Source organism: Cyprinodon variegatus, unplaced genomic scaffold (assembly GCF_000732505.1).
Source record: "Cyprinodon variegatus isolate N-32 unplaced genomic scaffold, C_variegatus-1.0 Scaffold300, whole genome shotgun sequence".
Classification (NCBI taxonomy): Eukaryota; Metazoa; Chordata; class Actinopteri; order Cyprinodontiformes; family Cyprinodontidae; genus Cyprinodon; species Cyprinodon variegatus.
In genome coordinates this window covers 902,914-930,037 of record NW_015150753.1, presented here as the reverse complement: position 1 = coordinate 930,037, position 27,124 = coordinate 902,914, and the positions used below count along the sequence as shown (strand labels likewise).

The window sequence follows — 27,124 nt, the reverse complement described above, 5'->3', positions numbered from 1 at the left end:
TCAAAAAAATACAGTAAAATTCTGTCTATTATTTAGATTGATTAAAATGTTTTCTATCTAAGGAAACAGTGCAGTTTGCACTGAATCACTGATTTGAAGTATTCACTCCTCTTGGATTAACTTGTAGCTACAGCTGATATTGACTGTGTGATCTGGTTGAACTGTAAAGTGCCTTGAGATGACGTGTTGTGAATTTGGCGCTATATAAATAAACTGAATTGAAATTGAATTGATAGTTGCTTGTGTTGTTGTGTTTGCAACAATCCATCATACTGAGCCGGCCTTTAGCCACAGTGAAAAGAAAAACTAAACACTTAACAGGAAGAAACTTCTATCAGAACTAGGCTTATTATATACAGCAGTGTTCCGTGACCAACAAAAGGATTGAGAAAACAGAGCATACGCACAAAAGGAACCCAGAATCACTGATCCAAGAGTGTTTTCTATGTGTGCGAAAAGCAAAAAAGTAGATCCCTTAGTGGCATCATCTAGGACAGAAACATAGCTAAGCTGATTAAAAACTGAAAGACAGGAATGTCTTCATCATCTGTTGAAGAAAAATATGGAAGTTGTTGGGAAGTAATCCCAGCCGATGCTCTTCTCCTTCACACTGTCACAGCTGAACAGGCCAGATGTAGCTGCTTTGACCAAAAAAAGAAAAAAACAGAGAAAAAGCAGTGTAGTGAATAGTGTAGTGAAACTACAAGTCTCATTTTTACATCCGGCTACTTTGGCATCTTTAAGTCTTTAAAAGGGCTGGTTGCAGTTGTGGAGATGAATTATTTGATGCTGTCACTTTATTTACAAAGAGCACACTGCTTTACAAAACATAACCCCATATATTTTGTAATTTTAGCCACTTTGTGCACTAACTGTCCTATACCAACCAGTGGGCCCTAGAGGCATAAGATGGCAAGAAGTTTTAGCTGAGGTTGATTGTTAAGAGGTTAAAAAAGCAAATGCTTCTACTTTGGCATGATTTGCATTTTTTGGCTGTTGAGACTTAGATAAATTGCTGTAATGTGCCGGATTCAAGCTTTGGGTTTAACACCTGTGACCTAGACTCACTGTGTTTTGGATCAGCTAAAGGCTTTAACTGAATTTTGAGGGGAAAAAAACATCCATCTTTCAGCGTCACTTCTGGACACTAAACATTTATTCTGATGGTGAAAGAAGGGGGTTCTAGAAACCTGTTTAAGAAGGGATTTAAATATTGTCTGGTTCAAATATAACACCAAAGCAGCAGATGTTGCTCCGAAACCTCTGTTTGACTTTGCGGCTGTGAATTGAGCATATATTTATTGCTGTATTTATTTTTAAATATGGCAGAGTTGGTCCTCCATAGAAGTAGACATAAGATCAGCCAAGAAAACGGATACTCCCACAGACTGCCACCCTGGGTTCCTGAGCAAAGACCCTTAACCCCACACTACTCCCCAGGCACCGCACAATGGCAGCCCACTGCTCCACAAGGCGATGGGTTAAATGCAGAGGTACATTTCTCCAATGTGAGATTAATAAAGTTCAGTTATTATTATGTTTTAGGGAGGTTCCCCCTAATATTAATGTTAAATCTAAGAAACTACCAAGTCATCACCTCCCTTTCATTTAAGTTCTGATGTTTTTTAGGTGGTTAAAAAAGAAAATAATTCAGCCTTCAGGAGGGTTTCATGGATAATGAGACTGATGTATTTATTTACTTTAGTAAAGTTTAATGCTTTATCAACAATGCTGTTTTCAGCGTCTACTTCATATCCCAGACGTACAGATGAGTGTTATTCCCACAGGATTCCTGTTGTTGATGTTTGCAGGATAATAGTTAAAACCAGATCAGATTCAGCAGTTATCTGCAGCCATCAGACAGAACCTCCAGGAATCGGATTAGAAGCAGAAACAGACGCTGATGCAGCAGGCTGCCTTTATTTTCAGGACATTTAACAGTCTACATCAGTGACTAAGTTAGGTTGTCTGTGGCAACAAACTGGAGTTGTGCGCTTGACTGCTTTCTGCTGTGCAGAACTGGAATCAGCTAATCTGAAAATGCACAATCAAGCTTAAGGATTCCTTTAATATTTAACTGTTTTTTTTGTTGTTGTTTTTTTTTTGGCATATATCTAATTTTGGAGTAACAACCATGAGGAAAAGAACATTAGTTATTAGACTCTCACTTCCATTTTATTTAAAGTCACATTTTTGTAGAGTTAATGCAGTAAATGTCTTGGCCTAGTGCGTTTTTGCTCTGAGAAGGTTGCAAGTCCCCGGTTTGATCCCCACAGCCTCCACTCCTGGTTCCTTAGCAAAACCCTGAAGCCCACACTGCTCCCCACACAGTGGCAGCCCACTGCTCCCCAAGGGTAGGTATCAAATGCAGAGAATGAATAACCCCATTGTGGGACAATAAAGGGATTTACAAATTTATGTGTAGCTTGGTGTTTCTCTAATATAAACTATTTTCTTCCACCACCATAGCAGCAAAATTTCAGGTTTCAGCCGTTTAGGCTTTTTCCTCTTAATAAAAACTTTAATAAACATTATTCAAATTTTATCTTTATATTAAAAATACCTTTAGCTGCAGTTGGCTTATAAGTCAAACTTAATTCTCTCTTATTTAATTAGGATACAAACAATCAAAACTATTTAGTGCTAGTTTTGTTTTTAACTAAATGCTGAGAACAAAACCACATTCATTCAATCAACATTTCTGCGGTAAATCTGATGAATCAAATACCAAGGAGTATTAACAGTCTGTAAAATTTAAAAACTACTGAACTAAAAAAAAAGTGACCCTGTCAGGAGCTGAACCCTTATTTAGTTGAGTTTCTGTGCTTCGTATCTGGGGCAATGATTGTACCAATCATTAAAAACTAGCATTCTCATATTTTAAAGGGTTTGTGTAGATGTTCTGTGAAGTTCCCTCACCTGTTGTAGACACAGCTGTTTAGAAATGTAGAACCTTTGCATGTTCCCTTTAGAAGACTCTCAAACTGAAAATTATATTTTTAGTGGGATGTATCAGATTTTAACAGTCCTCAGTTTAACAACATAATGCTGTTATGTTTAGGGTTGGGGGAGTTTGGTTCAGCTGGCTGACTATGAATAAAATGCACCACACTATGTCATGGTTGTTTGGAGTTTGACCTACATGCAAAATCACATGTAAAAAGCACAGATTTTCAAAATTTTATTTACAAAGGCAAGAAAAATCTGGAAGTGGAGAATTGCAGTAAGTGAGTAGAACTTTCTGGTTGGTCTGGGGGAAGAAAGCAGAAAGCATGGGTTTAAGCCGGGCTTACACTGTGCAATTTTTTTGCCCTTTTCGGGTAGACTTTCCAGTCGTGCAAGTTTTTTTCGATGGGGCTGGCTTTCAGCTTGATTGTGGGTCATGTAGTGTACAGGGGGTAACGAGGGGCAATCAGCCTCTCATGACCACCTCCTGATTAGGAATCGTGAGGTCGGGAGAAAATCAAATTTGATTTTCAGTCGACTGTTGTGGGCAAATCGCTCAGTGCGCAAACAAGTATTCTTCTTCTCCCTCTCAGATGAAAACACAGAAGCATGGCGGGGGTGCAAGTGAAATGTAGTTCTTTCTGTAAAATTGACAGACCGTAGTAGCTACGTTTTCTCAGCCATGTCTTTGTCCAAATATGTCGCCACCTTTTTCTTTTTAGGGCTTTCAGCACTAAAATGCAAAATTGCCAAGGCAGCACATTTCTCTCTATAGTGAGCTTGATATTCCTCTTCTACTGGTTTGGCTTCCGGATAGACGAGTCCCAGTAGTGCCATCTCTCTCCGGAGCTGAGTCCGACGTGGTTTTTAAACGTACAGTGTTAGCAGGTGGATCGGATCAGAGCGTCGTGCTGAACACGCATAGTGAGCTATGAACTCACATTGTACGATGAAACTGCAGGATTTCATCGTACGATGAGCTGCAGCTGTGTGCAACGACTGAAAAAAATGCACAATTTAACATTAGCTTTAGTTACTTGAGAGACAAAGGGGAGCTAGCATTGATCTGTAGCGGTTTAATTCAGCGGGCTTTGCAGACTGTACCCCAGGGACCCAGGAAATGCGAGTGAGACTGAGAAACTGAGACCTGCTTCACATAGGTAAGAGATTTTCTATGAAGATTGTAGACAAACAGAGGTTCACTGGTTGTAAATTTCAACAGGAAAGATATTCCTGGTTTAGGTCTTTGCCTGCAATACCATCAGGGGTAATCATCCAGGAAAAAGAGATGATCCTTCACCTCTTATACATGCTAGGTATCATGACTGAGAAATGTTCACAGGTGTGCTCTCTGTGTGACAGGAAGCTCATTCACACCAGAAAAACAGCAGTGGCTGATATTTGTAAGGTAAGGTACCTCGGAGATATTAAATAGAAGGAACTTGAGCTCTGGAGGATTTCAGCAGCAGATCACTCTGGTTGTCATGCACTGTAGGGAGGGTACTGTCAGAACAACTTTATAAAACCCACTTTTTTAGAAACAAGCTGTTTGCAGGGATAACTTTTCTGTATTTTTTTTAATGTTTTTCGGCCTCAGGTGTCTTCTTTTTCCTCGCTATCAAGTTTTATAACTACTTACATTTAGTTTTCAGTTGCCATTGGATTTTGGTTTCACATTCAGCAAATATTTCCAGTTATTCTTTCAGCTGAGGTTAAATGTGCTCTGTGAGCCGTAAAACACACAAACCTGTGTAAGAACGTCTGATTCCAGGACAGTTTCTGACCTGTAATAAATGGGCTGTCACTCTGTCATCAGGGAGCTTTCAGAGTGGATTTAAAGATTAAACACACACACACACAGTGAGGAAGTCTCAGAGATCATTTCATTCATCTTCATCAATCAGTGTGAGAGCAGCAGCAGCAGCAGCTAACCAACTCTTTATCTGATCACATCCTGGCACCGAGGGCACGCTGATCCTCTCAGTCTGCTGGCAGTTGGAGGTTTGCAGCAATAATCTCCACCCTGCGGTGCCTTTACGGAGGGGGAAGTCAAAACAACAGCATCTGAGGCAACCGACGGATCAGTGCAGTTATACGGGAGGGGGCTGATCGGTTCTCTGCATGGGAACAGGTAACCAAACACCTTCAACTGTCGCACCTGTAGTGGCCGCTTTCAATTTAAAACTCCTTTTTCATTTTTTATTTTACATATGAATTATATTTTTTTCATTATGTATTGAATTAAATTTGTAATATTTTAATCCTCTATTTCATCTTTGTTTGTTTGATTAGTTCATTTTTTTTCCAGTTCTCTTTATTTAGAGAACCTACTGTTAGAAAACATCAGAAATTGTTGAAATAAAGAGTTTAACAAAAACTTTCTGAAAATATTCAAATGTCCTGGACTGTTTCACATTCTGGGATTTTATGTTAGAAAACAAGATGGAATGGCCACAGGTATCTCTGGAGGAGCTATTAGTCGAAGACTCTGCAAATCAGGCCCTTATGGAAAATGGTCCAGAAGAAGGATATTAAAAGAAAGACAAAGTCCTGTCTTAACCTTACAATAAATGAACAGGTGGATGAAGGTTCTCAGGTCAGCAAAGTAATTTATGAGATGAAAACTAATGCTGCGTTTTATATGGTAAGGCAAGGCGGGTTTATTGCTATACCAGAGACGTGGGAAACCAGTCAATACCTTCATTCAATTAGGATTTAAGCAAAAGATACAGCTCAGGTGACATGCTCATTAGTTTAGGTGTTCCATTTTAAGCCTTCCTTTAACCATGCCTTAATGCAGAAGTACCTTAAGTCCTTTAAAGTAATATTTATCAGTATTCAGTTTGAGTCCAGTCTTTGAACCTGACTTTAAAGAAATGTTGTGTGATTGTAAAACACGGGTTTATTATTGAAGACTCTTTGTGATTTAAATAAAACTCAAGAACATAGTTGGTGTTTCCTGATGTTTTAATGAGATCAGCTGAGTGGCAAACTGACAGAATCAAATAAAGCTGAGCTAAAGGTGGGAAGGTATGAGAATTTCAGCGGAGGCAAGAAAAAACTCTGCTTACGTTTTAAAGTTATAGTTTGTTTTTGGGGTCCATATGCAATAGATCTGACATTAGCTTTCGACGTTGTACAGAAATATTCCAGCACAAATATTCTTTAAGGTTTGAAATGTAGAAAGTACAAAAAAAAAGCAACATGTGCAAAGATGGAGCATTTTCCACTCGTCAGATTGTGTTGTCTGAAGTGAACATTCGTCAAAATTCTCCCTCTGGGTTTGTCTGGAGACCGATCCTCAAACTGGATCAGTCTGTCAGGACCAGTTCTGTCCCGTCATATAGTATCCAGCCGGGTCAGACAGCAGACACTGGTTCTGGTGGCTGGAGGTCCTGTTTTTGGCATCAATGAGGACCAGGGGGGAGTGGGAGTAATGATTGATGATGTCACAGACTGATGGGAAAAACTGGAAACACAAAACACAATAAAAAAAAATAAGAGTGCTGCCACCTAGAGGTGGAAAACTGAAATCACATCAGTCGACTACAGGTAAAACAGAGAAACTATATAGCAGAGTGCTGCCTCCTCCTGCTGGTGAAACACAACTACTAAAAATGAGTGTGTTCCTCACAGGTCAGCATATTTGTGTACTGACCTGTAGGGGGCAGCACACTCAGATAGTTGTGTTGCTTTCAACAGGCCAGTGCTCTAGAAACTTACAAGTAAGCAGACAAGCTGACATTAGGCAACCTGTAAATCAGTCCACAACATTTGTCAGCATCTGACCAAGCAGTGTTCACAGTTGTGTTCCGTTTGAAGATGCATATTGCATCTTGTGGTTGCATGTATTTGGTCTTTACTCTGAGGAGTTAACACTAACTCAGAAGCACTATAGAGAGCGTTCTGACCAGCTGTCTCACTGTGTGGTGTGGAGGCTGCAGCGCCTCGGACTGGAAGAAAGTGAGGAGAGTGGTGAGAACGGCAGAGAGGATCATCGGGGCTCCTCTTCCCTCCATAAAAGACATTTCATCCCAGCACTGTGTGTCCTGAGCCCGTAACATCATAAATGACCCCTCACATCCCCACCATGGACTGTTCTCCCTGCTGCCTTCGGGGAAGAGACCTCGAAGCATTGGATGCAGGTCTAGCAGATTCCACAACAGTTTCTTCCCCACTGCCATTAGACTGCTGAATGTTTTGTAAAATGGGTTTTGCATTGTATTTTATTATATTTATTACATCTTATCATTATATATATATATATATATATATATATATATATATATATATATATATATATATAAAGTTAGAACTGTACATTTTCAGTTTTTTTAGTATTTTTCAAGGCTGCACTTTTAAAAAAGAAATTGTCCAGAGAGCTTTTCCAAACAAATTTTCTTTTTGTTTTACACTTGTGTAAACAAAATGACGAATAAAATATACATAAAATCAAGTCTAACTTGTATCTTGTATCTGTGAATTTTCCAATTACAGCCACCATGACTTATGTCCCTCATCAATCTTTTTCTAGCTGCAGGAAACTTGGATTTTGACATTAATTTGTCCAATAGGCCTTGAAAAAATGCTGACCTGATGTACGACTTAGTAGTACATTTTTTGCCAGTCATCTTTGCCCTAATTTTGGCCTATAAGGCAAAAAAAACCTCACCAAATCCCTCATTTAATGCCATCCACTCATTACAGCTCTCTTGTGTTGTTGCAGGTTATTTCACCTTAAAGGTATAATGGAGGATGCTCTTTTTCTGCGTGGATTATAGAAATAAGTGGTCCTCCTAATTGTCAATCATTCTGGTGATATGTTTACGTAAGGCCGTCCCCATTTTCACTTACCAGTGGTGAGTCTGACATAGTAAAAAAAAAATCTTCTTTTTAAGTAAGCTTGTATGACCGGTGCAAACAGCAACTTTTAAACAGAGTGTGCACGAGGAGATTGGGTCTCTCGCACGCATTTAATAGCCAGGGTTGTGCATGTGCATTTGTTTTTAAATTGGAGAGGTCTTTTTAGAAATTTGCAAAAAAAATCCTTCACTATACGTTTAAATCCAATTAGTTACATGAAAATCCAACATTGAATAAAGCAGAATGTTTCTGTTAACTTGTGAAGTTCTCATTTATGCATGATTTTATATTCACCTCCTGGGCTTTGAGACCAGTTCCCAGTTGGAACTGTTGGTTCTGCTGCCTGATCTGGATGTTGTAGACTTTGTCCTGGTAGAAGACCATCAGAGTGAAGGGCTGGTTGGGTAGCTGCTTGGTGCTGTCCCTCACAAGGTATGCCCCATCCTAGACACAGACAACGAGAGACAGTAGATATCTTTTAAAATCCCCTCAAAGAAAAAATAACGGGGAAGCCTCCTTCATCAGGTGGATAAAGATTTTTATTAAAAATCTATGCGATAAACTTTCTACTTTGAAATGAAAAAAAAAAAATAAATCCTTAATAATCTCTGCATCTCCCTCTCTGTGTTATTCAGATTTTTCTGTTATTAGAAATAAAAATAAAAATGGGAGGTTGCCTGAAATGTTCTTAAAATGTGTGAAATTAGATCCCGCTGATTTTATAAATATCTAAACTAAATAGTTCTTCAGCATCTTAATGAAAAATGTCCTGGATTCATACATAAAACATAATTTAGATGTTGAGTTGTTGTTACCTTGTAAACTCTTTTCAGACATCCTTCAGCCTGACCCCGGGTCACTTTACCTACATACCAGTTAGGGTCCAAACCCTGCAAACAGACACACAAAACTCCTTAGTTCCTAGGCTGATTTAGACTAATACAACAGCACCCCCTACTGCTCAAACAGAGGAGCAGAAATATTTTTTCATCATATCAGCTGAGGAAAAAAACAAAAACCCAGCTTTATTCAAATAAGAATAAAACTATCTTGTTATTTCACAACTTCACTTAGCTAATTAAATGGCTATTACACTTTGTTTTTTTTTTTTCATTTTTACATATTATTAACACAGGATTATATTTCAGGCCACCCTCCTTTTTAAAAATCAATGGATCTTTATATAAAAACTGTGAATCTGAGTTTCTCACCTCGGAGGAGGCAACTGCAGGAGGAGCAGCATGACCGGGTCCCACAATGCTGCCTCTGTGTTCGGCAATGGCTGCAGAAAAACACAGCTGCACTTCAGATACACATTTCCAGCTAAACAACAACCTAACAGCTCTTCTTCTCTAAAAACACAGAGCACCAATTAAAATAAAGGTTTGTTATTTATTACTGAATGCAGCCTGAGAATACACCATTAAACAAAGCGATTCTATGAATCTTTAATCAGAAGATAGAATGAACATGTTTGGACTTTTTTTTAGGATTTTCTTACCCGATTGGAGTTTGTGAGGCAGAGAGCCTAAAGAAGGAATGCTGGGAGGCAAACTGATCAACAGGAAAAAAAAAAAAAAACATGTCAGAGATCATTTGGATGAGAAACTTTGTACTCTTGACCTCAGCTGGACAGTCGGACGAACTGTTAACCTGAGAACATTTGCATTAAACATTCAGTTGCACAGCAGAGTGCCTCAGGGGCCCATCCTGGGCAAACTGCTCTTTGTTTCATCCACATTTCTATAGGAAAGGCTAAAAATAAAGAGATTAAAAGAAACCAAATAGTCTCAGTTACTATAAAGATCTACCTGCTGTGCTGTGGGACAGGTCCAGGGATCCCAGGGCGGGGAGGCAGACTTTTTTGAAGAGGAAACGTATTGTGTTTAGAAACTACAGGAAAATGAGCAGAATAAAGAAACGTCCTTTATTAACTCAGTAGTCATCCAAAGCATCGAGTTCAAGAAATTAAGATTTAAAGCAATGGAAAGAACTGATCTATGAAACTTACCGTCTTGTGCTTGCTGATGAGAAAAAAAGAAAGAAATTGATCAAAGTTCATTCTCCTTCATTACTGATATAATGTCTGATCATTTATTTGCACCCATATCTATACTCTGTGCAGAAACTTTTATCGATTCAGGTCAAACTAAGAACCTAGAGATAAGGTATAACATTCAACCTTGTCACAGAAGTTCATAACATTTTTCCAACTGATCTGTTCTGTAGGCTCATTAAGATCTACTTGTTGTATTCTCAATAAAGGCCACAGTGGAACACGATTCCTGTTGATATTAAAGTCTGTGTTTCCATAAGAAATTTAAAAAATGAACTCAACCAACTGCTAACAAGCTCTCAATACTGTAATTATTATTTTTTTATTTCCATGGCAGAAGCCTTTGTTTATGTGTGATTTCTTTTTAAATTAACTAATATTGTAAGATTATTTATGGGCGACGGGGAAGTGTCTTATTAAACTATTTTTGTATATTTGCTGTTTTTATTTGTTGAAGGTGGAATGTAATTAAAATGAATTGTGCACTGCCAAAGGAAGCGCATATGCAAATTAGCCTTTGGCTAACTCTGATACAATGCATCAAATGGTAACATTAAGGTTTTAATTTTACATATTATTTACACATTTTACTAATTTAATTTTACACATTTTATATATATATATATATATATATATATATATATATATATATATATAAATACATATAAAATAATAAAAAAAAAACACTTGTATATACACTTAAAATGCTAGAAGAGGGTGTCCACGAGGAGTCTGAATATTTGTGAGATCAGCAAGGACAGTGATAACCTCAGGGTGGCAGATGAAGAAAGCAATGATTATAACATGATGGAATTAATCAGTTAGAGAACAAAGGTTTTGGTTTTTATGCAAGATTCAAAAATGAAATGCCTGGTCTCCTTACCCAAAAAGAAAATGGAGAAGATTTACAACCAAAAATCTTAAAGAGTTATCAGTAACTGTGGATAACTTTAAGAATTGTGTGTCTTGATATGAAGCTTACCTCTCTGTGTCCATCAAACCTGAAAAAACAAACAAACATCAAATTATCATCAGGCTATTATTACACCAAACTCTGAACAGATTAAATCCGAGCTGGGTCGGAGGAGGACCTGCTGGGTGGCGCCCCTCTAGCAGAGGAGTTGCTCCTTCCTACTGAAGAGTTGGGAGGATGAAGAATAGGAGGTTTGGACCTGAGTGGTTCAGAGGAATCCAACGGAGGCCTGAGAGGACCAGAACATTAAGACACATGATCAGTGGTTCTTGACATCTGATCTCATACTGTGATAAAACTAAACACCAGCAGGAAACATCCATCTGTTCAGCTAACTTATCAACAAATGGCACACTTCAAAAAAATAACATATAACCTGATATAGTTTTACACTCCTGCCCTGTGAACTTCAAATTTAACAAAGTATTACAAAAAGCATAAGGACTAATCTTGGCAGCAAGCTCTTTGGATTTCTTATATAGAACATGTTTTTCTGCTTCTTTATTACTGAGCTTCAGGTCTTTAACCTGCCATTAAGACATAGTTTGTTACTGCATTATTTGAATGTAATTTGATAGTTTTTTTAATTATGCTTTTTTCTTTTGTATTTTGCAGTTTATGTGTCTGTAAAGATAGCAAATCACAACTGGTGTGTGCAAGTGTGTGTGTGTGTGTGTGTATGTACAAACCCCCAGGATTGCCCACCAGGCTGCAAGAAAGAAAGAAAAAAAAAATCAAGTTACAAACAGAGCAGCAATTTTTGGTGTTGCATTTGTTGTGTGCAACATTGAGGCTCCTCGGGGTCGAGTTACCATATTTCCTTTTTTTTTTCCAGGAAATTTGTCACTCAAAGCTTAGTTTGCTACGGAGGCAAGTTAGAAAAAAAAACTGATAAAAGAAGTTCTAGTTTTTCTTTTCTTTTTTCCTGTTTTAGACTTAAAACTCTAAAACATTTTATTTAGTGTGTTAAAAATAGAAGACTGACATTTAAATCAAGCGGGGGTTTTTTCCCCCCACTGTTCTTTGAAGTTATAAATAGTTTGTTTCCAAATGACTTTTTATTCAACTGACATATACATAAATAAACTAATAACTACATATAAAGCATTAGCATTGATATTTAAATTGCTCCTACTTATTTCTTTTACCAAGGTCTAATTTATTGCAACAAGTTATGATAAGCATTTTTTGACAGCGAGTTTAGAGGTGATTTAAGATTAGGATAATTTGTAGATGTTGTCCTACATGTATCCAGGATCACCACTGTAATTTATTCTATATTGTTCATAAATATGCAAGGTCCAAATGATACCCACATACCATCGGCAACAATTACACTTTTTTTTTTTTTACTCTAATTGTACCTTATTTTGTTTGCAAAAAACTAGTCTAAATACGAATGTTGATTCTTGGAAACCAGGCCTCTGACTTTGAAGAATACAGCTGTCAGTATAGGTCTGTAGTTTTATTTCAGTGTCTCTAGTGGCAAAAAAAAAAAAAAAAAGTATTAAGAGAACAAATACTTAAAAAAAAACCTTTAATTTTTTCCACTTGCCTTTCGAGTTAGGAAAACTTAGAACTTTCCTTTTTTTCAAACTTGCCTTTCAGGGCTTCCGTAGTTTTTGGACTGATTGATAATGTTACATTTATAAAGACTGAGTTGAATAATGGTGGTAAATGTTTTAGCTGCTTTATGAGATCAAATGATTAAGTTTACTGAAATAAAACTTACTCTGTCTGCTGAATTGAACTGATGTCCTGAGAAAAAGAAGATCAACATTCAGCTCCAACAGAGTAGAGGATGGGATATGGAAGACTTGAAATCAGCCTACAGTCTAGATTCAGGGTTTTTACCTCTGACGGGGGAGTGAGTGCTTCTTGTGTCACGACCAGGTTTGCTGTCACGGCAAACCCTTGGCGGCCCTGGGGGAACTAAACATGAATATGTCAACAACAGCAATTATATAAACGCCTGTTGTTGGTTTTCAAGAATCATATGACCTGAAACAACCTGAAAAATCTGCTGATAAATGCAAAATGCTGGTTCTCCAACTGACAAAAAAAAAAAGCCCTGGATCAAGTTGATCTGTGAAACTTACAGTTTCCTGATGGTCGTGCAGGCGCATGGGGGGACGGATCTCGTCTGGACAGAGACTCTAAAGACTGCAAAAACACAAAAATAAAAACACCATAAAGAACTCACAGCTCATAAATGTCCAAACCCCCTTTCAAAAAATGTTTTTGTTTTTTTTGTAGTTAAGCACATGTTTAGCTATATTTATTCCCTATATTAGCTATATTTATTAAACTCAAAAAGGCAGATATTGGGGGGAGGAAAGCAGGAGAGAATATGCCTTAAACATGATGAGAAGATTTTTTTTTTATCAGGCGTTTCCAGCTAAAATTCAAATTAATCACCAGCCGGATGGATCAATGCATTTTTAACTATAAGATGTTGTTTTGTTGTTTGTTGTATTAATTACGATGGTCAGTGAAGTCAAGCCATCATGAAAATGTTTTTGAGCTAAAATACTTTATCAGCATTCGTGTCATTTCCTAAAATACATCAATTCATGCAGATCAGGCTTTAAAATACCCCAATAAAAGATTAAACTGATCTTTAAGTTTGGTTGTGATGGTAAAAAATGAAATAATATTAAAAAAGTGCCTGTCATAGAAACCTGGGACTCCAAACCAGACAAATTAAAAACAATAAAAAAGGAACAGCAAGCCAACAAAGTGCCAGTACTCTAACATAAGATTGAGTGTGAATTCAAGTATCAATAAATCATCAAAATATCTCTCTGAAATAGAGACTGTTTGTGATTCCCTGTAATGAGTAGAATATCATGAAATCATTGCGACATCTGGAGGAAAATTAGCTGGAGATCCTTGATGCCTGATCCCTTAGAAAACTCTGCATCAGGGACTTTTAGTCATTTAAACCTGATTGAATCGAATGGAGCAGGAATTATTTTCGAAAAGCTTGGTCAAGCTGCATTAAACAGAACACTGTTACTGACCATATCCAATTCCATCTCACCATAAATGTGGTCAAATAAATCATAATTCTATCATATCACAGCATATATACTGTAAGCTGTTCATCTCCATGGTGCTGCATGGTTTTATCAGGGTAATGTTTTGTACCGGTATTCTGATAAGGCTGTAATAGAAGAAAGTCCTGTGGATCTATAACAGATAAATATTTTACTTTAACACCACACCCTTATAAAGGGCCTCTACATATTTTATACCAAAAAAAAATTTAAAATGATTTTGGAAAGGCCTGGCTGAGAAAGAGGATTGGGCTGCCTGTGAATCTGACCAACAGATAATATTGCAGCAATACTAAAATATTACTAACCTGACTGGTCCGATTGTTTAGTACTCAGGTTTAGATCTACACATTATTAATCTGGGACTGCTCCGATTAAAATCTGTTTGGGGAAAGGTGGACCTTCAGTAATGCTTTTCAAATTGATAAGGTGAAGCGACAGTCATTGCCTACCAAAGATTGGTTTTACCCATTTAGCGTAACAATAGAAATAGCAGCGAACATTATAACAAACCACAACCGCGTACGCTTGTGATGCTTTTGCCTTTCCGCTTTCAAAGATGTGAATTGTGACAAAACGCATGTGTCAGCAGAAGCTAGGCATCTGTCCTCATGTGGCATCATGTTTATTTTGGTTCAGCTAGGGGCTCATATGTCTCACCTAAATTGTTTTCCTAGTGGTTAGAGCAGTGCGCTTGTGCTCTGAGAAGGTTACAAATACCCGGTTTGATCCCCACATGCTGCACTCTGGGTTCCTGAGCAAAACCCTTAAACCCCACACTGCTCCCTGGCGCTGCACAGTGGCAGCCCACTGCGCCCCAAGGGCATGGGTTAAATGCAGAGAGTGAATTTATCTAATGTGAGATCACTAAAGTAAATTATAATTATTAAACTGACTGGCTGACCTATATTGGGTTGGAGTCGAACAGTTGAAGCAGGAGTGGGACAAGATGGACTGTCGTGTTTTCGTGAACGCAAAAATGCCCTGAGAATTCAGCTTTCTGGTGAACCTCAACCTTCTGTCCGCTGTGAATAACTTTAGGTGTTAGTGGAAGGAATAGGAACATCCTAAAGTTAAACAAACTGGACTAAAACATGATAACAAAGATAAAAGAATCCATAAACGCTTGACGCTTGACTGTCTGCATTTAAAAAGAAGTCAAATTAAAAAATCTTTAAAATGTGCTATTCTAAATTAGTATTTTATGTTTCTTTGTATTTTCCAGTTTTGCAGGTTATGGTGCTTCAGTTTGATGCTTTTCATACTCACCATATGGCCTTTGGGTGCAGAAAGTGTAGAATTTGATGGGCGAGGTGATACAGCAGGGGGCTGTCCCCTGGTTGGCACGTTGCTATCCCTCCTATCTATATACACACACAAAACACACAGCGTTTAGTTTATCCACATTCAGCCTGGTGACTCCAGAGCAGCTCAGGCTGGATTTGGGTTAGTTTGTTCTGAACTCTTGATGATGCTGGAAGCTGAAGAATGCCCTGAACATTTTAAACCCAACTACCTCCTTAGCTGCTGACCTAAACCCCATTAACATGCATGTAGCAGTGGTATGAGTACCGATGTAATCCCCGTCCCCAATGGGCTGAGAAGGGCACAGTTTGTGAGTCAGATCATCTGCGGGTTCAGAGGGAGGAGGCTCGTAGTCGTTACCCGAGTCCAGCTCTTCGTCTGGGGACTCGTAGTCTCTATCTTCATCGCTGTATGGACTCTCGTAGTCATCAAAGTCTTCATCATCCTGTTAGAACAGATCACCTATGATTTAAACAAAACACTGCAAACAAAATCTCACCAGGTTATCATAAGAACTAGAGTAAATGACATTATGTATTTCATTCTATGAGCCAAGTAATCCTAAATCATACAGTTGTGTTTTTGCACGATTTCATGGAAGTCAAGGATCTCAGAGCAGCAACTTCTTCTGCTTATCTACCTGTGAAGAATTTTAAGGTAATTTAAAACTATTTCAAGTCCACCGTTCCTCACAGACATTCTGCTAAACGCAGGCATGCCCTAACTCGATCATTAAGGGTCCCTGTCCTGCTGGTTTTAGACATTTCCCTGCTTTAGTACAGCTGATTCTGATGATTGCAATTCAGCAAAAAACTGTTAATCAGCAATCAATGAAAATCAGTTTTGCTGATGCAGGGAAATCTCTAAAACCTGCAAGACAGCGGTCCGACTTTGAGCATCCCTGTGCTAAAGTACGTTGGTAATAAAGCAGGGTAAAGTAGGATCTACAAACTCCTGTACCATTTCTACTACTACTGGAAAAAAAATAGAGGCAGTTTGTCTGAAATCAAACTGCTTTTATTTTTCTTCCAGTAGCAGATCTCACAACCTCATATTCTACTTCAGACTGAAGGATTCTTCATTGAGGTTTGAATGACCTCTGAATAACACCAGAGAAACCCAAATATGATAAATCAATCTCAGAGAAGTAAAAAGAGAGCAGATAAATGTAGGACTCACAAACTCGTCTTCACCCCATCCTCCATCTGTGGTCATCTCTGTATAGCAAAGAAAACAAAACACTTTAGAAAGCTCCCATGTGACTACAAAGACATTAGGCCATGTATTAAGTCGCTAAGTTTCTCTGTATTCATAGACTGGAATAAAGATCTGTGGTTCTGAAGCCCAGTGAAAGAGCACTGCAAAGCTGAATATGAGCCCAAGTGGAGCAACTGGGAGTTGGATACTTTCTGGTTCCTGTCTATCTGGCTTCTGAGCCCAGTAAGTCTAACAGTGTTCCTTTAAAGTCCTGGTTTGCAGAATTAGTGTAATAATAGTCAAAATGAGCAGTAGGATGCAACATCCTACTCCTATCACTTTCACAAAGTCTTTCATTCTTTTCTGTGTGGGCTCATAAAATTGTGATAATCCAACTGGACCCAACCACAATAAGTTCTTCATTTATCAAAGATATGTTATAATATATTGTGTGTGCATTAATGTTTTCTTCATTAAAAAAGCGAACAAATAGAAGGATCCAAGGTTAATATTGGATCTCTTACTTATCAGGAAACAGATCATGAGTTTTCATGCTCATGAGAGAAACATGAGAAAGTAAACAAGCTCACCTGGTTCATTATACTTTGTTGTTTGTCTGTGGAGGAGAACAACAGGGTTGGATTTCATTAGGTTCTGTTGTTAGTCAGGCACAGTTATTAATCTGGTTCAGCTTTCATCTGGTTTAATTATTATTCTGGTGTAGCTATTTATCAGGTTCAGCTATTTTAATCTGTTTCAGTTATTAATCTGGTTCAGCTTTCATCTGGTTTAATTATTATTCTGGTGTAGCTATTTATCAGGTTCAGCTATTTTAATCTGTTTCAGTTATTAATCTGGTTCAGTTCTTAATGTGGTTCAGTTGTTGGTCTGGTTCAGTGATAAATTGAATTTAATTGTCATATCCTGTACTGTTATAAATCTGATTTCAGTTATTATTCTGGTAAAGTTTTAACCAGGTTCATTTATTAATAATGTTCAATTATTAATCTGGTTCAGGTATTAATCAAGTTTGGTGATTAATCTGGTTCAGATATTATTGTGTCATGATCTTGGCGCTAATGACTGACTTAATTACTAATTTCATTCACCTGTCTAACTCTGCCCGGTTTTTCATTACTGCTCATCTTATCCACCTGCTCCTGCCTCTATTTAGGCTCACTGCTACTAGTCATTAGCGCCAGATCATTCTTGAGCCCGAGCCAGTGAGAAGATTATTGATGAGCCAATGGTGCGATGGTTTCAGCATTACCTTAGTGTTTCTGATTTCCTGTTCTACCACCACTGAGCCTGCCTGTTCCCGTCGGATCTGTTTGCCTGACCTGTCTTCTGATCTTCTGATCTTCTGGGTCTGAATCCTGAGCACAGGCTTTGGCTTAGCCATCTGGAATAGCCTGTCTTCCTTTGTCTGCTTGGATTTGATCTCCTGCTTGTTCTAAGTTCTTTGGGGTTACAGCGTCTGAGCGGTGCCTACCATGTCTTGTTGTCAGCTGACCGGCTGGAATAAACCTCGTTCTCTGGGTACGAACTGAACTATAAAACCAGGTTAGTGCCTCACGTGTTCATAATCATCCTTCAGATTATCGTGGTCACTAACCTGTGTTTCTTTCCTGCAGAGTTTCCTGCCTTAGACGCCCTATCTGCTATAACTGCAGATCCAACGTTTTTAATTAACGCTTTTGAGTAATCCTACAGTCTGTCTACTTTCAATACTGGGTCTTCTGTTCTGAGCCGTGACGTATTCAGGTTCAGTTATTAATCAGGTTCCGTTATTATTCTGGTTCAGTTATTCATCAGGTTCAGTTATTCATCAGGTTCAGTTATTAATCTTGTTCAGCTATTAATTATGTTTTAGTAGGCTCAGTGGGCTAACTGGTTGAGTGGGATTATGCAAATTTGCTTAATCTTTGTGTAGAATATTAATCTGAAAATTAATAAAAAATGAATTAAACAACAGAAGCATAGAAGATGTTGTATCTTTGGGTAATAATCAAATATGTTGAAAAAACTGTTTCCTTTAACAGCTGAACACAGTGATCCAATAAGATCAGAGGTGGAGCATGTGTCCCAGTAAAGAGCAAATTATGTTTAGAGTAAAAAAAATCACAAATTCTTAACCAAGTAGGCTTCTCAGTAGAGGAAAAGGTGAATATGTCCTGGATAATTGCTGTCCTCAGCAGGTGTTTACATCTATCTGAGTCACAAAGAACTCCCTGGAACAGGTTTGAGCCTTAAACTGAGGTATCAAGTGAATGCCAAAACGTCAGTTCTTTGACAAGAAGGAGTTAAGCTGAAAATTGAAAGTCAGGGTTTACTGGCCCATCTTCGTTCAATGGCCGTGAGATATAAATCATGCATAAAAAAACAAGATCCTGGATACAATCTGCTGAAATAAGCTTTCTCTGCAGGTCACCTGGACTCCTGAACACTCGGAGGAAACTCTGAGTGGTGCTAAAAGCTTTAAAAGTGTCGCTTTTCATTGTATATTCTCGATTTGTGTGAAACATAGTTACATACTTTTTTCCAAAAATGCTTGATTTGGGCACTTTCTTGCTGATTTCACTGCTGAGCTTAGAGATCATTCTGCGCAAACAGAAACATACAAATTAGAGTCAAAAACACCTCAGAAAAAACATTAGACAGGAAATTGTTTTAATTGAAGGACTGAGCTCTGCAGGACATACTGAATGTAGACATGAATATAACAATAAAACAAAAGTAAATTATGTTAATATTTTAAACAAACATTATGGTTATTAAAAAAAAACCCATCAGATTACATTTTAAAGGCTCATAATATGTTTGTTGCTAAAAACGAGCTTTTAGAGATTTTATCCTAACAGTTTCTTGGAAACACAGCAATCCAAATACCTTCACAGAAAGAAACCAAGGAGCAGAAAGAAAGTTTCTATTTATTTTGAGGTATATACTTACGGAGCATGAATCTTAGGAAATTTCTGGAGGTCGTTATCTGTCAGATTCTGTAAAAAAAAAAAAATCAAAGCAAAAAAAAAAAAAAGTGAAGTTGATGCTAAATCAGGAAGATTGGACCGATAGCTTCATCCATCGCTCTTTCTCCACTCTGCTGCCTGACAAAGGACGTTACTATAGGATTTTCTGATCTTTGGTTTTTAACTCACCACAAATCTCGCACCATTGATGGAATTCTTCAACACAACTTTATCACAGCCCGGAAGATTCATCTGAAAAACAAACACGGTTTAATCTTCAAATCTTTAAAAGCAAAAAAACATTTGATTTCCATCTCAAACCTAAGAAACCTATGAAGAGATGATAAAGACCAAACAATTGTAAAAAAAAATCTGGCTGCTGAAAGAAATGAGAGATCAGAATAATAGACGGATGGTCTATATTAAGGGACAGCGACGTGCACAGATAAGACCCTATGTGGGGCTGTAGCACCGGCGCTTTTTTCTTTTGTGCAAAAAAGTGCCCGTCTGAAGTCATTTTTTTTTCTTCCTCTTCTTCATTTTATTTATTTACTGCATATATCATCTGGAAAAGTAAAAATTCTGAATCTAATAGCCTATTTTACCAGTGCACCACATCTTTTGTAAAATGTCCTCCTCCCCACCTCTGGTTTATGTATTTTATTACAAATACAAGAGATAAGTTAACTATGTCTGTTGAACGTTTCATTTAAATACATATTCAATATACATATTCACAATTAATTAGTTCTTAAAAAATGATATTAATAACTTAAATGTGAGGCATGCAGGCTAATGTATTTTAAATAATAGTTACTCAGAATTCTGAAGATAACTAATGTGATCATTTGGTAAATTTGTCAGCGTAACGTGCTTTGTTAGAACAAAAGTTTAGATTGTGCTTATATTTTTAGACCAAAGTACAGGCTTATGTAATCACGATGAACATGTTGTGTTTAGTGTCTAAAAATAAAAAATAGGGGTGATGTAGGGTTGAAATATGATGAGGATAGTACATCTTAAAAGCTGGTTGTGAGCCTCTAATAGAACTTTAAAATATCTAAAATAACAAGTCACATCACTGATCAAATCTATTTTTTTTTTAAATGCCTATAATGAAACCTTGTGTTTTCTCCCATTTAAGCTCCGTCAAAATGGTTAATGATTGGTGTGTCTAATAAAATCTTTTGTGTGTGTTTTTTTTTGTGTGTAAAATGTCTTAGAAGAGAACACTCGTTTAAGGTACACTGTTTTTCTGTCTTTTTAGTGAAATAAACTCAAGCAGACAGTCAAAGTGCTTGTGCAATTTGGGCAATGATGAGCAAAATGAAAGGTGTTAGTCTTTTTTATAAAAAAAAAAAAAATAGTTTTTCATCAACTTTTTTATTTTAATTGGGTTAGAAGTTATGTGTTCCAGCAATGTTTTGATTAAACCAACAAATCTAATTTGGCAGTGTTTTTACCCAATCTATATTGATAAAAGGACAAACCAATACACACTGACCAAAATACTTGTTAAGTATTATCGCAACTTTCAAAAGTCTAAGGTGGATGTTGACCCAACAACCTTAGGAATGGAAGTCAATGTCTTACAGCAGCTAACAGCAATGGTAACTGCACAATGGAAAGCAATACTACTCAATACTGATGTTACAATTGTACCAACCATTAGCTTGCTCAGATTTTGATCATTATATTGTTTAAAGCTACAGTGTGTAACTTTTAGCGACATCTAGCGGTCAGACTGCAGACTGCAGCAACATGAACATATCCCCCCCACCGCTTCTCCCCCCCAACAGTACGGTGAGCGTTACGGGACAAAATGTCTTCCACGACGTCCGCATCACCTACCCTCTCAAGTGATGAGGTTTGTTTACATAGATAATTTTACAGATAGTATTTCATTAGTCTGTGTAGGGTATAGATTTCATGTAGACTTAAGATAATAAATATACCCGTTATTTTTTCTACATCGTTGTGACGTTTTGGCGATCTCGCAATCACTAGTTTGTTGGCTCTGCGCTGCCGTAGCGCAAAGATGTCTGCCTCCATGGCTGCGAGACCCGCTCCTATGTAATTATAAATAACGAATTCTAAGGCAACGCAAATATTAAGGTTAAGAGGCTGAGCTCGTAGATGATGATAAATAACATAGTTATGTATAATATATTACATTTCTGACTGTATATCCCTGTAATTATTACACACTGTAGCTTTAATCTCACCAAAATTGTTTTAACCAACTAAATTGGATGTTTTCCCAACTAATCTATTCTTAGAATATATCCAAACTCTATCAAACTGACCGCAACTGTCCCACAAACTCCCACTTCTTGAATGAATACTGAAGCTTTGAGATGCCTGTCCAAGTTCCGGGCGAGCTGAACCACTTCCCGAAGTGGTCAAGTGGTATGGAGGGGTGGCGAGGCATCAGACGTCACCGATTTTGGCGCCTGAACTAAATGAAGCAAGCATTGTTATGTGCTTCTCGGAGACACCCCCTCCATTACTCAACGCACGCCTCGAAGCCTCAGGTTATCTGACCTGGCTTCGGATTCCTGGACCTCTGAGCCTGCCTGTTCCTATTCCCGTTCTGAACATAATTAAGAAAAGACAATACTAGGGTCAAGTAAAGGAACGCGTTTGGAGGGACCAATCTTAAAGATCCGAACTAATATATTTTTTATAATAATGATAATAATAATAAATAAAAAATGAGCCTTGTGATAGGAGTTATATGTGGGTAGAAATCCACTAATGCTTTATCATTTTCATTTTAAAATCTGCACAAATACAAGCGTCATTAAAAAAAAAAGGATGGAATGAAATGTGATTTGAGATGCAGTTTTTCATGCACGCTTGTAGGCATTTCATGTGGTTTTAGAGGGCTACCTGGTGCACCCAAGCCACAAATTGGTGACCCTTGATCCACTCGATTCTTCATCTATTAGCTGCAGTAAATTTACATCAAAGGCATCTTTATTTTGTGGCTCTTATTCAAGCTTTCTTTTTCTTTGGACATTAATATACATATCGTACGACTTTAATAACACCCTGTACTGAATCGAACTAGACTTTTTTTCATATAATAGAAGCTCAAATATCTACATTAAGTTAAGGTAGGTTAAATATCTCCCATTTCCAGAAGCCATCGGACTGCTGATGGTTTTTGGAAGTAACGCTACTCCTCCGCCGTTTACTGTAAAGTGCAAAAAAAATAAAAAAATCTGTGAATTACGAACGTTCAAGAAACCAACTTCAACTGGTTCTGTCTTCATAGGAGACGGATGATTAGGCAAACATGAAACAAAATAGGGGAAATCCCACTGGTATTTGACCTTTCATCCAACAACATCCTACAATCATACCTTTAAATACACAGCTACATTTTTATCATTATGCTGAATACGTTATCAGAATTGGAAGGACCAATGCAGAGATATTTGGCCATAACAAACTAAAAGTTAGTAGATGTTGGTCGCGAGGTCGGAAACATCATAAGTTGGGACGCCACAAACTCCTCTATGTACCAGAGCCTTCTAAAACCAAATGTGAGTCAGTCTTTCCAACAACCAAAGTATAGTCAAAACTGGTTCTTCAACAGAGCAAGGGTCCAAACACAGCAGCAGATTTTTAACAGAACAACTGAAAATAGGAGAAAAGAAATCAAGGAGATGCAATGGTCTGGTCAAAGACCAACCTAACTGATAAAAAAAAACTGTATTGGAACTTTCAGAGAAGCTGAGGCCGCTTTAAAAACGACTTTGCAAAAATTTTCCACACTGATGTGAGAGACTGAAAAGTCGGTGAGAGGAATGAGGTTTACACCCTTCTGAAGAACAACCTGCAAAAGGAGCCTCTAGAATCTTTAGAAAAGTGTTCCACCTGCTGCTGAAGGATGTTCTATTTTTATGGTTTGACCCTTAAAATCCTTGAAGCAGAATACCGATTTGCTTCCTTTTTGCCTTGCCCTTACATAAATGTACTTCTTGTTCTTGCTGGGTTCAGCATTAAAGAACATTTTGCTCAGTGTTAGCAGTTCAATGAGCAGGAAGCAGTTCCTGTTTACTGTGTCTTTATGGAGCTGAAATTACTCTTGGAATAAAGTAAAACTGGATCCAAGTCTCACGCAACGCCATAAAGCTGTCACAGTAGGACTCAGAACCTGTCCTTGATTCTACAGGTGCTGATTTCAGGCAACTTTTAAGTCCAAGAAGGCTGAAGTCGTGTGCTGCACAAAGAAAGAAAGCTCCCTGTTTCCTCACCCGCTTCAGGTAGTCAGCCAGCTGCTGGGGGTTCCACCCCAACACCTCCGTCTTGTAGGGCACCGAACTCATCCTGCGTCCTCCTCAAGTCTCCTCCGACCCTCGAAGACACAACTTCTATCCAGCTGATGTCAAAGCCAACACTTTTTACGGTCTACTGACAGGAGACCAACATCACCCTGAAAGTTTCTCTGGTTTCTATATTTGCTTCTGCAGCGCTCCGTTCCTCTGCTGCAAGTCAGTCCTCCACAGTTTCAGTCTTTCCAACCACTTTGAAGGCCTGGTTTCTTCACGTCTTCCTGTGATATGCAAAACCGAACTCAGAAAAACAAAATAACGGCCAAGTTTCTTCAGCTTTCACTTCCTTAATCCAACCCACCACCTTTTATTCTATAGACCTCTTCTAAAGAAACAAGAAGGTTCCAAAGATAGGACAGACTTGTCACTAAAAAGACTCAAGATGGCTTCCTTCTTTCTGTCTGCCTCTCTTTTCTCTCCTCCCTCCCTCCCTCTTTGAGGAAGTGAGCTTGCAGAGGGGGGTTGAAGCAGCATCATCCTCCTTCCCCTGTATGACCACAGAGCGAAACAGTCGCCGCAGCTGCACCCACTTGCTGCAACTTGGCCGCCGTCAAGACGCGCTGCTGAGAAAATATATCAGAGGAAGTAAGAGGTGACGACTGACTCTGGATCAGTGTTAATGCTCTGTACCATTTTTGCAACGCCTACTTTAAAATGAAAGTTTTTTCGGCATTTCAGCATCCTAAAGGTCAAACTGCATATCCAATGCAAAGGAAATATATAATTAATTAAACTTTTTTTGATTTCACATTTGAGAAATTTACCTCTGCATTCAACCCATCCACTTTTGGAACAGTGGGCTGCCATCGTGGGGCGCCCAGGGAGCAGTGTGTGGGAGTCGGAATCTCAGAACCTCAGGATTCCAAGCTCTATGCCCTAACCACTAGGCCACCACTACCCATCAGGATCATTTCTGTGGACAATTGATGCACATTAAGGGAAGCAGACCTGCACCCGCAATGTGTTTATACAGGGAAAAAGACTAAAGAAGTTATCTAGACCAGTTGAACCATCAATTATATACAAGTCACTTTATTCAACTGTTATTTCAGTTCGATTTAGTCTGAATGTAAATAAACATTGACAGACATCGGGGGTGGAAAAAAAAGGTATATTAAAGTAGGTCAGATACAAGAAATATTAAAAACAGAACATCATTGATATAAGTGAGAAATGAATAAAACTGCCTTTTCAGCAGTAATTCAGAAAATGGGGAATAGAAAAATAGGAATATTATTAATGGTTTCAAACCCTTTAATAAGTAATGTGGTTTATAAATCACTATTAAACCATTTATGAATTAAATGTGAAGAGGCTGGCTAGTTCAAGTGGTATGTCACATGACTTGCACACAGGAGGTCCCGGTTTGAATCCCTGCTGGGGGGGGGGGATTAGCTGTCAGTGTGGGTCCTTAGGCAAGATTGATCACATTAATCTCATACTTGTATCTACTTTGTTAGTTGCTTTGGATAAAAGCTGCTAAATGCATAAACATAAACAAGATCGCATGGACTATACATCTATACTCACCTGCTGGAAGGAGAGCATTCATCAGAGAAGTAGACAATCTAACATTTTGGCCTGAATGCCAATCACTGTGCAGTTAAAAACAATCACTGTACATCACCATGAACACACCATTTCTACATTAAAACACAATGACGGCAGCATTATGCTGTGGGGATACGGGGAAGCTGGTCAGTGCTGATGGGAAGGAGGATAAATCAAGGATAATCTTGAAGGAAAACCTCTTAGAGGATGTGGAATAGCTGGAGTTGGGCTTGATGCTCATATTCCGGACAGCATTATTCATGGTTTTTGGTCACTTCTGGGTTTTCATTGGAAGTAATTTACTCTGTTCCAGCAAGTAAACATTACATGTTGTAAGTACTGCTTTCATCAGTTGTGGAAAATGTTTTTCTGCAGCTAGAATTTCCTTATTTTGATATGTAAGGAGTCTTCTGAGAGTTTTATCTCTGCACGAGGGTCAGAAGCTTGAACCAAACCATGACAAAACACACACTGCAAAAAAAATATATATAAATAAGTCTTTTTTTTTTCTTAAAATAAGTGCATTTTTTCTTAAATTGAGGAGGTAAGTTAGACACTTTGCCAATGAAATGAGACAGTTTGCACTTAAAACAAGACAAAACAATTGCATTATCTTATTTCAAGTGCATGTTATCTAATTATCTTATTGTAAGAGTAAAAATACTAATTTACTAGCAAACAATCTTATTTACCTGCTCAAATTAAGAGTAAATAAACTTTATTTAAGACATTTTCCCTTATTTCTAGATTGTTTTTGCAGTGCAGGAATGAGGTTAGCAAATACAAAAATGAGGCGAACATACAAAAAAACTGCGGTTAAATATAAAGGCTGCCATCACAGATAAAGGGAAAGTGCAAATGTACTACAAACACATAAATTATGCCAACCCAATAAACACATGACACAAAAAAAGGAAGTAAATATATATATATATATATATATATATATATATATATATATATATATATATATATATATATATATATATATATATATATATATATATNTATATATATATATATATATATATCACTCTAAAGCTTTAAGGTAGCTCTATGTAACAATTTGACCAACAAATTTTAATGTACCAGCCACCAGAAACGCTTATCACAAAGTTTGCATCAGGAAACTTCTGCCTGTAAAAGTTTCATTTCCTTTGGTAAGCTGGTGGTTAGAAATGACCTGAAATAGTATAAACAACTATAACCGTAAAGTTATTTTACTACAATTAAAAAAACCATTAATATCCAACACTGCCATATGGTTAAAAGATGATTTGTTTAATTCTTCAGTGCTTCAGCTCTATTTGAATTGGTTTCCCATAAATATATACGGTTATTGTTTATAACATTACTTTACTACATTACTAAATATTATTGAAACAGTTTTTTTTAAATCTATTTATTCTTATGGTAACAATTAATTAATTAATTAGTGTTTAAATGACTGGTCATGGTTAATTGTTAATTAGTTTCCCAGGAACCTTGCTGTGCACTTCCACCTCTTACAGTCATGGTGAGCTTGCTGCCACTGAAACGACACTCTGAGTGACTCTACTGTTACATCAGAAGTGGGGATCTGCAGCAGGATCATAGAAGCTGGATCACAAATGCTTCCTGTGGGTGAGAACTCAGAAACCTGCAGCTGGGAGAGAGAGGTGCATTCTGGGACTGCAGACAATGGGGAGTCTTAACACGCAGAAGTGGTTTCAGCTTACAGTAACAGGTCTGCTGAAGTGTAAACATGTAAATTTAAATTCAAATATGATACTACACCACCAACGAAGATATTATCAAAGCATTAACCCTGATTTACAGGCAGCCTTCATGCTGTTATTTATACAGCCCTGTTGGATACTTAA

General features: G+C 37.7%; 1 protein-coding gene across 1 annotated transcript; it reads right to left on the bottom strand.

Annotated features, from left to right (window-relative positions):
- Window positions 1-5,903: 5,903 nt before the first annotated feature.
- On the bottom strand, window positions 5,904-24,142 carry lcp2 (lymphocyte cytosolic protein 2). Its single transcript, XM_015384028.1, has 21 exons — window positions 23,634-24,142; window positions 19,558-19,620; window positions 19,352-19,398; window positions 18,935-19,000; window positions 16,990-17,015; window positions 16,382-16,419; window positions 15,470-15,647; window positions 15,167-15,261; window positions 12,938-13,001; window positions 12,693-12,770; window positions 12,571-12,596; window positions 11,528-11,547; window positions 10,957-11,067; window positions 10,848-10,866; window positions 9,821-9,833; window positions 9,621-9,702; window positions 9,311-9,363; window positions 9,021-9,091; window positions 8,625-8,699; window positions 8,104-8,253; window positions 5,904-6,415 (listed from the first exon to the last, which is right to left on the bottom strand). The coding sequence occupies exons 1-21, from the start codon at window positions 23,703-23,705 to the stop codon at window positions 6,266-6,268; spliced, it is 1,497 nt and encodes a 498-aa protein (XP_015239514.1). The 5' UTR covers window positions 23,706-24,142; the 3' UTR covers window positions 5,904-6,265.
- Between the last annotated feature and the right edge of the window lie 2,982 nt (window positions 24,143-27,124).